Source organism: Xyrauchen texanus, chromosome 14, assembly GCF_025860055.1.
Source record: "Xyrauchen texanus isolate HMW12.3.18 chromosome 14, RBS_HiC_50CHRs, whole genome shotgun sequence".
Lineage (NCBI taxonomy): Eukaryota > Metazoa > Chordata > Actinopteri > Cypriniformes > Catostomidae > Xyrauchen > Xyrauchen texanus.
The window spans coordinates 36,053,677-36,067,455 of NC_068289.1; the positions used below are offsets into that span (position 1 = coordinate 36,053,677).

Genomic DNA, 13,779 nt, shown 5'->3' on the forward strand with positions numbered 1-13,779 from the left:
GATAATCACACATTCCAATCTCTCCTTTTTTGTCAACATACTGTATAAGCACTGGAAATATGTGCAAAGGATAATTCCCCTGCCAGTAAAAAGTCAACTTTTCTTGGCAAGTGTGAGCTGCTTGATATAATCTCAATCACTGTAGGTGAAAGTGCATTGAGTGTCAAAAAGAACACATTTTTTCATTCCTCCTTTTCTTTAAAAAAGAAAAAGCAAAAATGGTGGTAACAGTGAGGTACTTACAATGAAAGTGGCTATTTTTTTTGGAGGGTTTAAAAGCAGCTTATAATTTTTTATAAAATCACATATTAATAAAATTGTTTAAATAATCATTTCTCCAGTTGTTTGTTGGCATTATATGTCATGGCAACAAAGTTGGCTATACAGCTTAACACAGAAAAGGTTATTAATTAATTTTATCACACTAAATTATGTTAATTTTGTTTATGTCTTGTGTATATAGCCCCATTCACTTCCACTGGAACCCTTTTTTTATGAAAAGGAGGGCTAGTTGAAATTTATTTTTGTGGTAATATATGCTACACGGAATATATATATCTCACCAACACTTATCATATTGCTTCAAAGGACATGGATTTAACTACTGGAGTCATATTGATTACTTTTTTGGTGAGTTTATGTGCTTTTGGTGCTTCAAAGATTTGGTACCAATTAACTTGCATTGTAAGAGCTTCAGAGCTGAAATATTCTTTTAAAATCTTTGTTTGTGTTCAGCCAATGAAAGAAAGCCATATACGTCTGGGATGGCATGAGGGTGAGTAAAAGATGAGAGAATTTTCATGTTCTGGTGAACGTTTCCTTTAATGACACAAATAGTATAATACAGAATTCCTAAATGTATTTCTATACTTTTTTCCTTAATTAGTGTAGTGTTGATTTACTCATCCAATAGTTCAGTTTGTCACACACACACACACACACACACACACACACACACACACACACACACACACACACACACACACACACACACACACACACACATGTTGTGTTTCCATGTTTTATGGGGACTTTCCATAGACATAATGGTTTTTATAGGACTACTGTACAAACTTTATATTCTATCCCCTAAACCTAACCCTACCCCTAAACCTAACCCTCACAGAAAACTTTCTGCATTTTTACATTTTCAAAAAACATAATTTAGTATGATTTATAAGCTGTTTTCCTCATGGGGACCGACAAAATGTCCCCACAAGGTCAAAAATTTCGGGTTTTACTATCCTTATGGGGACATTTGGTCCCCACAAAGTGATAAATACACGCCACACACACACACACACACACACACACACACACACACACACACACACACACACACCACTTTGGAAACTCAAGATATATAATCAATCAATCAATCAATCAATCAATCAATCAATCAATCAATCAATCAACCAATTTATCATTAATAGAGCACTATTAAAAACAACTACCCTTGACCAATGTGATGTACAATAAAACATAAATTACCATCAGATACAATCAGACAGTCACAAAGTCACACATAAGAAATACAATGTAATTATTAACCAGTGAGGACAATCCAAATTGGGTATTTTTTTTTTTTTTACAGTATTTAAACATTAGCATTAGGCTACTATGTCTAGGTTTATTTTTTAGGACGAGCCTAAACTTGTAAATATATTACGTAGCCTATTTGCAGTTTAGAGGCGTGAAATGAAAGTAATTTTAACTAAAATTAATATTAAGAAATATTAACTAGTAGTAACAAGTAATAGTAACAAGAATGACAGTAGAATCTCTCTCTCTCTCTCTCTCTCTCTCTCTCTCTCTCTCTCTCTCTCTCTCTCTCTCTCTCTCTCTCTCTCTCTCTCTCTCCGGCGTCGGCTGTTCTTCTATTCTTCAGCGGAGAAAAGGAAAACCAGACGGGATCGGTCGATTTCTGCTTATTAAACGGATCGATTAATATCTGTATAACTTTGGACTATATTTCAAATCATTTATAGAGAATCATCTTTTTCGGCGATTTTGTGGTTGAATCGAGCGGCTGTTAAAGGTGAGATTACGACACACGTTTTCAATCCTGCCGTTAGTTTTCATAATTTCACTCTAATCGCGAGATCAAAAAATAACTGAAATCTAACCGTTAAACCGTTTTTTTTCTGTTATAACTAGACAGATCGTCCTCAATTACGATTTTGTGATTGTTTGTTACAGATAAATTAAAGGTTCTCACAAAACATTCACTTTCTCACAACCATATTATTTATATTATGGTTGTGTTTACATTTATTTATTTATGTTTATATTATTATTATATTATTTACCACTTATTTATCTCTCTATGCCATATCTAATATACACATCTGGATAATTCTGAAGTCTTCTAATAAGTCTGTTTTCTCAATCCACAGTACTGTATAACCTGGAGTATAAAGAACTATCATTCTCAGCACACTGGACTGGAATGACACCATTGCTCCTCCAAACATCAGACTAGAGGCCATTAAATCCAGCTATATACTCGGTTTTGAGTGAAAATATGGACTTTAGCAGTGTCACTCTCAATGTGGATGTGGAGAATTCTGTAGCACAAAAGATTTGGCTGAACCTCCCTTCCTTAATCTCCCTAGACCTCATGAACTCTAAAGGTTCACCTCACTCTACAGAGATGATCCTGCCACCTGTATTTCAGGGCTCAGGGCCTGAAGCCTTCCTGCTATCAAGCCCAGAATCCCTGCTCACAATGCTCTCCATGAATATAAACTCCCCAACCTCTCCAGTAGGTGCTCCACAGATAACTTTTGTGGATGACGAAAAAGACGTGGCAGAGGCCAGTCACAACCCAAGTCCTCTTCAGCATGGTTATTCCACAAAGGATTATCAAGATACCTCCAAATCACTTTTCTCAGAGCAACACACCAATGGAGAGTATGCTATTCATACTAACAGATTCCTTCAAGCACATGCTACAATGATATCACAAGAACCAGACCCCAGCATGGAAAACAATACCTTAAACGAGATTTGGGATGGTTCATCACAAATGCAAAGAGCTGGCATGGCGGTGCTAGAGGAGGGACTGACAATCCAGTCTTTGTGGCTTCTCTCCCAGCACATTGCCCTGGCGGATCGAGCCAGTTGCTTACAGCAGAGGGTGTTGACAATTCTTGGCGAACATTCCACTCGCCACTATAGTCACCAACTGCAGGGTTTAAGGAAGAATCTTCTTGAAGTAAGCTGTTTCCCCAGGTCCCCCATGGCACCAGGGGATCTTTGTAGCCCTACAGGTAATGAAACATTTAATGCCATGGAGGTGCAGGATAATGAAGGGACTCTCAGAAGGAGCCTCCAGTTCCCTCAAGCACACAGGGAATCTCTGAAATCTAGAGACCTGCAGAATTTTGTATGCTGTGGGCATGCAGTTCTGCATGGGGTGCTGGAGTCTCTGGACTCAGATGCCACAGTGAGCAGCTCAGATGAGGAGTGGGACCATGAAGACACCAAAAAGACCTCAGCAGAATCACAGTGAGTATGATGATCTGGGGTTAAACGGCCTACACAATGTATGCTTGACCTCCTAATCAAGTGGAGTGCTATGACACTAGAAAATAGGCATTTAACACTATGCATTAGACCAACGTGTAAATTAATGCTTCCTGAAGTGTTGTCAGAGATAGAGGTCCAGCACATAGAAGATATTTATGTAATTTTTAATGAACAAATAGGCCTACTGTCTCAAATCCCATTTCTTACAGTTAGGCCCTATAGGTGTTTCTTCAACTTTGGGGACTTTAAGCACTGTAAACTTTTATGAAGTAAAGTCTCATTAAAACACTCTTAGTTGTTTATTCAATTTGTCTACTAACAATTCTCAACATTGTATATGCATTGTGATTTATGCGATTTTCGTATTTTTTTCCTGAAAGTCCACCACATCTCAAATTATGTATTGTGATCAGTATTCAGTGGTGGATATGACACTGATGGAAATACAATTTTTAAAGGTACTGTAAGTGATTTTAACCATTCTAGAATTTCCACAAACTGAGCCGTTGGATTAGCCATGCCTCCTCTTTCCAAAACCCTGCTCTACAAAGATACCAAATGAGCTCTGTTGAGACTGATATTGAGAAGAAGTGTCTGTCTGTGTCCTGCAAGACTACTACATGACACGCCCACTACAAGTCACGCCCACTAAAAGTTACACCTCCTTCAAATAACCGGAGAAATGCTGAAGTCTTGCAACAGTTGTTACATTTATACACTGTGTTAGTTGTGCCAATTAGGAGTGCCGCAGCAACCCTACACCAACACCTACCACAAAGTGAGAAGTGTGTAAAATTAATAAACATACCGCAACTTAAAATTTCTACTGAATACAATCATACTTACTTGTCATTAGGTGACGACAGAGGAGAAATTTGATTAAAATGAAGAAGAGAAGAATATAGCGGTGTGCTAAGCTAATAGGTTAACCGGTAAGCTTTTGAATTAACTGGAAAAAACAGACCAGAGAAATGTTTAATTTCATCATCTATAACTTCGTTTTGTAATATAATATGTGACATATAATTTAAAAGTTATTTTTGCTATATTTACACAGTAAAGACAACATGAATACCACGATTGCATAGGATTTTAAACATTCTTTTAGTTAATAGAATCTCATTCTGATCCATGGGGGCGTTCCTTGGAGTGGGCGTGTCGTGGGAGTTCCTTGTAGTCTTGTTGGATGCAGACAGTTACACTTGGGATCGAGCAGGAGCGGTTTTCAAAAACAACAGCAGCAAATATGTGCCCTGACCTGACAACTGTAATGAACAAAATGACATTATGCCTCAGTAATTTGCGGAAACTACAATACTATGAGAACGGTCAAAATTATTGACAGGCAGAGGCCGCGGCCCAAGGATACATTTTTGTTTGCTGTTTACAAAGTCTAGTGCTGTACCAGAAACAAATAAGATATCTCATGACACTTATTTAATTCTTTTCTTTCAGGGAGAAGGTGGAAATGATGTCACAAATGTGGAAAATGTTAAAATAATTTTTCATTATTTTAAAACCGGTTTATGTTTATATCACTCTTTGTTTAGATTATTTAAATTATTAAATGTAATAATTTTGATTCTTATAAAGTATTTTTATAGTTAAAATGTTAAAGTCGGGGTCTAGGATAAGGTTAAAACAGTAAAATCGATACATAGAAGGCATATAAAAAGTACCAAACATAAAGAATGAAGGCATGGTAAGTCACTTTTAATGTGACCCTCATATAACAAAAAGAAAACTGTCCAAAGTTGAAGAAGCAGTTGTGACAGGGTGGAGGGCAGGGCCGGGTCTTGATTTTACACACCCAGTCCCTTATCAGGCTAATCAAGCCTTCGAGAGGGATAAAGGCCGACTGCGGACGGTGGCGCGACAGAGAGAGAGAATGTTTATGGGCAGCTGTCCGTCCTATGTGTGTGTTTGTGTCTTTTGGTTTCAGTTTTACATTAATATATTATTTATATTGTCAAGCTGGTTCTCGCCTCCCTATTTGCCTTGTTCCCTTTACACTGGTGCGGAAACCCAGGAAGGAAGAGGGATACGTCTTAGTGGATTTCTCACTGCTACCATCCACCCCAACGGAGCAGCCGTGGCCGTCTTCTGGTGGACGGAGTAGCTCGGCCGCCTGGAAGCGGAGGAACTGGTCGCTGACCGCGAGGGGAGAAGGGTCTCCTAGCTGACCGCCTGGAGCGTTCAGGGCCGCTGCCAGGGGCGGTGGAGACCCCTACCAGCCGCTGAAATGCGGCGGGGTCTGAGACCGCCTGGAGTGGGAGAACCGCTGCCAGGGGCTGGGGAGACCCCTTCTGTTCCCCGAGAATGTGGCGGGGCATTCCGTCCGCCAGGGGCTGGAGGACTGCCTCCGATCCACCCGGGGAGGTGCGGCTGTCGTCCACCAGAGGGTGGAGGAGTGGCCGAGGACCAAGCTATGGTGTATCAGAGAATTGGCGAGTAAGTGTTTTTTTTCTTTCTCTCTTTCGTCTCTCTCTCTCCCACTACCACTCCGTGTTGGCCTTTTCCCTCTCTTTTAAATTTTACAGTGTTTTTTGTTGGGGTTTACTGAACTGTTTCAGGGAGTACCCCCTATTTTTTATTATTGTTTCCCTCCCCCTGTCCCCTCCCAGATTCAGGCATAAGGCACTCCCTCCCCCAGGGAAAGAGGGGAGGGGGGGTGTACGTCATGCCGGGGACTCCCCGGCCTGAGAGAACGAGGGAGGAATGTGTCAGGGCGGAGGGTGGGGCCGGGTCGTGATTTTACACACCTGGTCCCTTATCAGGCTAATCAAGCCTCCGAGAGGGATAAAGGCCAACTGCGGACAGAGGGAGAATGTTTACAGGCAGCTGTCCATCCTGTGAGTGTGTTTATGTCTTTTGGTTTCAGTTTCACATTAAAATATTATTTGTATTATCAAGCCGGTTCTCGCCTCCTCCTTTCCCTTGTTCCCTTTACAGCGCTATTTTATGCAGAGACAACTTGAAGCCATTTACAGGTTAAATCCCCACAAAACTGTAATCTCTGTGGCTCTGTGACATTATAAAAACATTGCCCTGTTTGTTTGAGCATCCAAAACAGCCCCACAAAGCAACAGTTTTGGCTTGGACTATTTATGTGTAGACCAACGGCAGACGGGGTAGCGTTCAGGAAACCTGTTTGAAAAAAAAAACATTATTTTTACAATTCTGTTTGGTAATGGAAGTGGTGCAGAAATGACACATTTTACCTATTAATTATGATCTCACTCTGTTGCATCTGAAGATAATCATCCTCATTTATTATTTTCTAACCAAAAACCAGTTTCAATAATATCCGTACACTTTCATGTATACAAAAGCTTGTCTACATATCTATTCACTTCAGTAAAATGTATAAGTATTCTAAGAACACAGCAGGTCTATCATTTTTCCTACAGTTTGTCGACTGCACACCAACATATAGGTAAAAAACAGGAGCTGATATTAAAAAAAGCTTTACATATTTAACACAGATGTAATAATCTGCTTAAATTGGCAAAAACAACTGATCAAACTGTTACCTCACAAACATACTTTATGAAAACTCATGCACTGACATAAACTCCACTTATAATGTGTGCCTAAAAGGATTGTCCTTTGTTTTTTCTGCAGTGCATTTCACGTAATGCTGCCAATCAAGAATGATATGCCGATAAATAACTCTCGTATATGTGTTCCTCATCTCTAGATTATTAGATTAGATCAACATTAATGCCGATAATAAACATGGATAAATGAGCATTGCTGAAAGCAACTTTGTAGAAATGAACGGAGCCACGATGATTAGACTGTCTGACTGATAGCCTATTACGTAAGAGTTGTTTCGGCTCATGAAACTCACCACCAAACACAAACCACCATTTGGACTCGGTATGGGTTTAGTTTGTAAAAGTGCAGGGGACAGAAATAGCCCTTTTTAAGGAGCTGCTATGCCTATGATTAATTCTTTAAATAATAGTCAAAATCCTTAATTTTGTTTTGCAGCAAAGTATTTTGTAGCACTGGGTAATTAATCTTTGTTATATGTTTGAATTTGCTAATCAGAAAGCTTAGTGATTATTTAAGGTTGATGACTGGCAGTGCCATATGTTTGAGCTTTGCTCTCACAGATTTGCACAGAGGTACTCTGTTTCATACGCAGCTGTTGAGAAATTGTCACAATATTTCTTCCTAATGTTGTGGATTTTGATCCAGTGTGTTCACGTGTAGCTGGCACTATCTTTTCCCTGGGAATATGAAATAAATAGAGATCTTTTAGAGTAGATCAGATCTCTCATGTCCTTCTCAATGATTTGCTCGCCCACTCTGCACTTACGCTGTGAGATTGCAACATAAGGCCAGCTTTACTGCCCCATTATAAGTGCTGTAAAAATGTATGGAGTATTGTTTTTTGTAAAGCTGCTACTGGCCCTTTATTGATTTTAAGGGCTGGGCTGGAGGAGTAGCTTGGGAAGTGTTTGGGACTTGTTTGCCCATCTTAAATGGTTAGTTGACCCAAAACACCATTAATTTTCTTTGGATCTTTTTTCTATACAATAAAAGCAATTGGAGACAGGCCTAACAGCTAAAAGCTTCCTTTGTGTTCCATGGATGAAAGAAATTCATACATCTATGGACAGACAGTGGCTACAAGATTTTAAATGAGATATTTGATTGAGCTTCAGCTGCGGAATTGCTTAAGGACAATTTGCATGAACTGAGAGACGGCTCTCAGGCAAACAAGTGCAGCTAATCAGATGTCAGTACTCTTGTTTCACAGATACTCCCAGTTTGAAGTGGTTTGAGCTTCAAATGTCTGCTTAGTTTTACAAGTAAAACAAAGGCAAAAAGATATTTGCTTAAAAGATAGAAAGGTATTTGACAACGTAAAATATCAGGGGCTCTATTTGTGGGCGTGTTTGCCCTAACTGTGGGTGTATGCCTGCAAACTGTGGGTTGTGTGGTAATTAAGTGGAAAAAAGCTATTTTCTATTTTTATGCGAAATAGGTCATTTCGCAAAGACGATTCAATACCACGTCTGTTTTCAATGCAAGGTCCAAAATCAGTTCCTGCATTTGCAGTTTGGAGAGTCCTTGATGCCAGGAGAGTGAGGTTTACTCAATGCAGAGCTACCTACCAGATGGCTACCATTACATTGTCTTAGTTTATTTCACTGGTGCTTGAGGGAATAGTCTATATAATAAGATGCAGATCCTGCAATAACTGTAGAAGGACCTCCAAATTAAATTGTACTTGACCCAGCCCATTAGAGCATTGCTCATGCGATGTCACCAAACCCAGTTCTGCCTAGACTTAGCGCATGCTTGCATGAAAATAATAAAACTTCATGAAGATGCCTACTGACTTTGGGCTTATGACTTATGGCATAGCGCTGCACTTAGCACTATTGCTCTTAATATAGGGCCCCATGTCTGTACACCACTGAGGTGTTAGCTATACAAAGACCAAAAGAAGTAAAAAGGCAATCTGTGTATTTAGGTATGATAATATATGGTTCCTTATCTGTTCTGTGAATTCCATTTGTTTTGTTTAGGCTGGACTATGCCCTGTGAATGTGTGGAGGGGGAGAGGGGTGGGGGGGGTAAGTAGGCTGAATAGAAAGGTAAAGTGTTTGTTTATAAAATGATCAGGAGGGATGTTGCCCCAGCAGGAGATCTCATGCTTTTCATTGTGTGTGACTGAGTTCACTGCTGCTCCACTGCACTGGAAATATTCCTGGGATTTTCCTTTTAACCAGCATAGGGGCAAGAGTCTGTGAATGTGAATATCTTAAAGGAAGACAGTTTCCATCAAAATATTTAACATTTTTAATGCACATTTCTGAAAATCTGACTAAATAAAATACAAAACATTGCATGAACTGTAAATGCGCATTATCTTGATGGAGCCCGCCTTTTTGCCAAGGAGCAGCTGAACAACCTCTTTGCTTCAGGGAGAGTTGTATTTGCTGTTATGAAGCAATTGTACACTATGCTATTAAATGCTGCCAGGGGACATCATAGAAGAAGTGCAATAGCTCATAAATAAGGGGTCAAATGGCTATTCCCATTCGCCGACAGCCTCCATGTACCAGGGAGCGCCCGTGCTCAAAACAGTTCTGGTGGATTTTGAGGACCTGCTGTAAAATGACAATCTTTGGGTGAAGTACTTTCGACTAACCAGGGCTACGTTTGAAGAATTGCGTGCCATGGTTGTACATTTCACGTCAAGCTCTCGCACACCTATACCATCTGATGGGCGCATTGCCATCGCACTTTACAAATGGTCAAGACACGTTATCGTTCGTGCGAATAAGCCGTTTCCATCACTTTAATGTGAAACTCTCGAAAATCTCAAAAAAATATTTTTTTGTTTATTCGCATATCAAGCGTTTAACACACTATAACATTTCCATCCAACTATTTTTATGGACATTTTGAAAATGCTGAATGGAAATGCAGAGTTCAAATCCTCTTCTGATGCCTCTGTTGTTTTGAAATTAGCTATAAAAAAAGGAATATCCTCTGTCTGATCATAACAGACATAATTTACTCTAAATATAGAAGTCTTTAAAGTACAGAAGCAAAAACAGCCTGTTTATTCCAAAAGGGGCTTGACCTGATTCGCATCGGAGCATCAACGCACTGCTCAACGCTAGCGTCAGGCCCCACTTCAGCCGGGCTCTCACTACCCAACAGTCAGAATTCCTGAATCACAGTACTGCAAGGTTTGTTGTTATCTGTCGTTTTCTTGTCTTAGCAGTGCTCATACAACACAACAGAATTCAACAGGTGCACAAACTACAAGATCTTTGGCCAATAGGCAACCCCAAACAACAGCAAAACAACGTCTTCTCACATAAATTCACACAAGAAATTAGCGATCAAGAGAATTATACAGGAATGAATTGTCAAGATTAGCTTGCTGTCCAAAAGTTGTATGTGCACTTTTTTTTTTGTCAGAAAAACAAAATAAGAGAAAAAATCGCCACCACGAGGACTGAGAGTGCATTGGGAATTGGGCATTCCAAATTGGGGAGAAAAAGGGGAGAAAAAAAAGAGACAAAAATAGAAAATATGGCAGCAAAAATGTTTGGAAAGATGTGGACAGGCTATCTGTGACTGGAGGTAAATAAAACAGCACATAGATGTCAAGTAGAGTGTAAAGACCATATATTTATTTGTTAAAAAGTCTTATTTATTACAATAAACATAATTATGATGAAATTGTGGCTTTCCATTCTTGCACATAAAGATGCATAATGTGATAAAATGTGATTGGCTGGAGCAGTTCGCACTTGTCCCTGCATCTCTCACACTACAAGATCATGTGGAGATAATATCAAGCATGGCATGATAATGTCCCTGCATCTGTAACTGCTCAAGTCTGGCTCAGATCACGTCAATGAACTGCTCATACTAAAGTTGTATCCTCGATCGTAGCAAGCACCAATTTGGCGGAGATCCGGCGTTTTGTGGCTGACATAGGAAATCGGTCTAAGACAGCAAAATCTGGCCAAAAATCGTGTAGTGAGAGCATGGCTTTAAGGTGCCTACACACTAGAGTTAACGCTGTGTCAGAGAATGCTGCGAATGCATTGATTTCAAAGGGGATGGTGCGTCGTAAGGATGGTGAAGGCAAAAGTAAGGGTTTACAATAGTGAAGCTCTGTCATGCGACCAAAATTTTAGAAGATTTCAGGTGTTGTGAAGATGTAAGCATCCGTTGACCAATGGGAATCTCAGAGAGGTGGGACTAATTTCACAGTGAAATAGAAAAAACATGATGGACAAACTCTAACAAGTGGTGTAGTCATTCACTGTCCTCTATTATCTTTCTCTGTCAGGCTAAAAAGATAGTAATTGTGGAGAGAGAGATTGGATAAGATTTTCAGTGTTTACTGATACATTGTCAAAGATATATATTTTAAATAGCCATCTCTATCCGTAACTACTTCTTCCATCTGTGGTACATGCCTTTTAAACAGACCTCTCGCAGTCCCATGTGTCAAACACTCCATCGGAGCTGTCCATAGTGTGTAAGGACACCTACACACTAGAATTAATGCTCCATCAGAGAATGCTGCAAATGTATTGTTTTAAAGGGGATGGTGCGTTGTAAAGACAAAGACGGAAAACGCAAGGGTTTCTGATAGCTCTGTCATGTGACCAAAAGTTGAGAACATTTCAACTTTTGCTGCATCACACTGTGGTGTAGGCATCCATTGACAAATGGGAATCTCGGAGAGGTGGGACTAGTTGCCCAGTGAAATAAATAAAACATGGCGGACAAGCTCAAACAAGCAGTGTATTCATTCCCTGTCTTCTATTATCTTTCTCTGTCAGGCTAAAAATATAGTCATCCATATAGTATATCCATCCATGCCCACCTCTTCCCTTCATGCCTTTTAAACCGACCTTTTGCAGTCCCATGTGTCAAATGCTCAGGCAGAGATTTCCCTAGTGTGTAAGCTCCCTAAGCGCCCTAAGATCCCTCCACATGTCAAGTGTTGCAGATAGTGCAACGGAGGTACGATTTTATGAGTTTGCCATGCAAGAAAGCAGGAGGTATGCACAGTAAACATTGGAAATGTATTTGGAGAAGAGAAAAAAGTCCTGGTAATGATACAATAATTTCAGAACGTAATTAGAAGACTTTAAATTAAGGTTTTAGAAAGTTCTTGGTGAATTTAAATTAGGACTGAGGCCTCTGGATGGTTGGAGACAATAAGGTAAATATTTATTTATAAAAATAATAAGACATTCAATATCTCTTCATAAATGTTGGCAGTTTTTAAATATTTCTTGTTGCTTTGCACTCTAAAAGACATGTGTGGCAAAAATGTGTGTGAAAGTCACTTTGCATCTGTTATTGCAAAGACAGACTTTGCTTAAATGCAAATTGCTCGGTAGTCATTAGCTGCCTCTTTGAAAGGTCAGTGTAAAGGTCAGCTGCAATGCTGACTCTTCACTCCATAGAGCTCAGTGTATTTGGATATGCGGATGTGGGAGCCCCTTAAACGTAACAGCCGGGGTAGAAAAATTATTAAACTAAATTCCGGTCTTATTTTGGTACAAGACACCTTGAGGAAAAGTCTACAAATGTATAGAATATGGCCTTTAAAGGTGGATTGTGTAATTCAGTGGTTTACAAAGTCTTAAACAGTAAGCCCCCCTTCGGACAAGATTTACAGGACTTGGCCCCCCTTAAGACCTCCATTTCTATCTATCTATCTATCTATCTATCTATCTATCTATCTATCTATCTATCTATCTATCTATCTATCTATCTATCTATCTATCTATCTATCTATCTATCAAATAATGTTGCACACTCACTTCTTAGTACTTTCTTAGGAACACCTGACCACTTACTTATTCATGCCATATCAGCAAATCGTGTGGCATCAGTGCAATGGATAAAACCATGTAGATATGCATCAGGAGCTTCAGTTAATGTTCAGCCATCAGAATGGGGGAAAAAAATGAGATCTCAGTGATTTTGATCATGGCATATTTATTGGTGCCAGACGGGCTGGTTTGAGTATTTCTGTAACTGTTGACCTCCTGGGATTTTCACGCACAACAGTCTCTAGGATTTACTCAGAATGGTGCCAAAAATAAAAACATCCAGTGAGCGGCAGTTCTGTGGATAGAAACGCCTTGTTGATAAGAGAGGTCAACAGAGAATGGTGAGGCTGATTGGCACTGACAGAAATGCTATGGAAACTCAGATAATCAAAATGAAGTAATGCCACTAGCCAACAGGGTAGTAGAGCATTAAAAACTTTACTTTTCTCTCTAATTCAAGTAATGGCATGGTCATAAGGCCAACACCCAGAACACAATGTTTCTGTGAACATTGAGAAATCAACTTTCCTTCGCAGCAAGGATCTGGGAAGAGAGAGAGAGAGAGAGAGAGAGAGAGAGAGAGAGAGAGAGAGAGAGAGAGAGAGAGGAAACTTCCAAGTTATAAATCCTGGCAAGGTGTTAGGGGAAGCCCAGCTGCAGCCAGCATTGCTGTATTTTCATTTTACTTGGTGAATTTATCATCATTCTTTGCGCCTCCCCTGACATGCTCTGCCACCCCCTAATCCCCACCCTCGTTGGTGTAACTGAATGAAAAGGAATTGCACGTGTACTGTATGTACTGTTTTCCACCAAGTTTTCCCCAAAAACTCCACCCATCTGCCATTTGTTGGAAAACAAGGTAGTCCTGCTCCAAACAAACATCATTGGTTTCCTCAATGTTGGATTG

General features: G+C 39.8%; 1 protein-coding gene across 4 annotated transcripts in view; it reads left to right on the forward strand.

Moving 5' to 3' along the window:
• The first annotated feature begins 1,883 nt into the window (after positions 1-1,883).
• kansl1l (KAT8 regulatory NSL complex subunit 1-like) overlaps positions 1,884-13,779 on the forward strand; it is a 31,487-nt gene continuing 19,591 nt past the window's right edge. For all 4 annotated transcript variants that reach the window (XM_052141793.1, XM_052141794.1, XM_052141796.1 and 1 more), the window contains exons 1-2: positions 1,884-2,038; positions 2,397-3,510. In XM_052141793.1, coding sequence (XP_051997753.1) covers positions 2,525-3,510 — 986 coding nt within the window. In that variant the 5' untranslated portion in view covers positions 1,884-2,038; positions 2,397-2,524. The remainder of the gene's footprint in view (positions 2,039-2,396; positions 3,511-13,779) is intronic.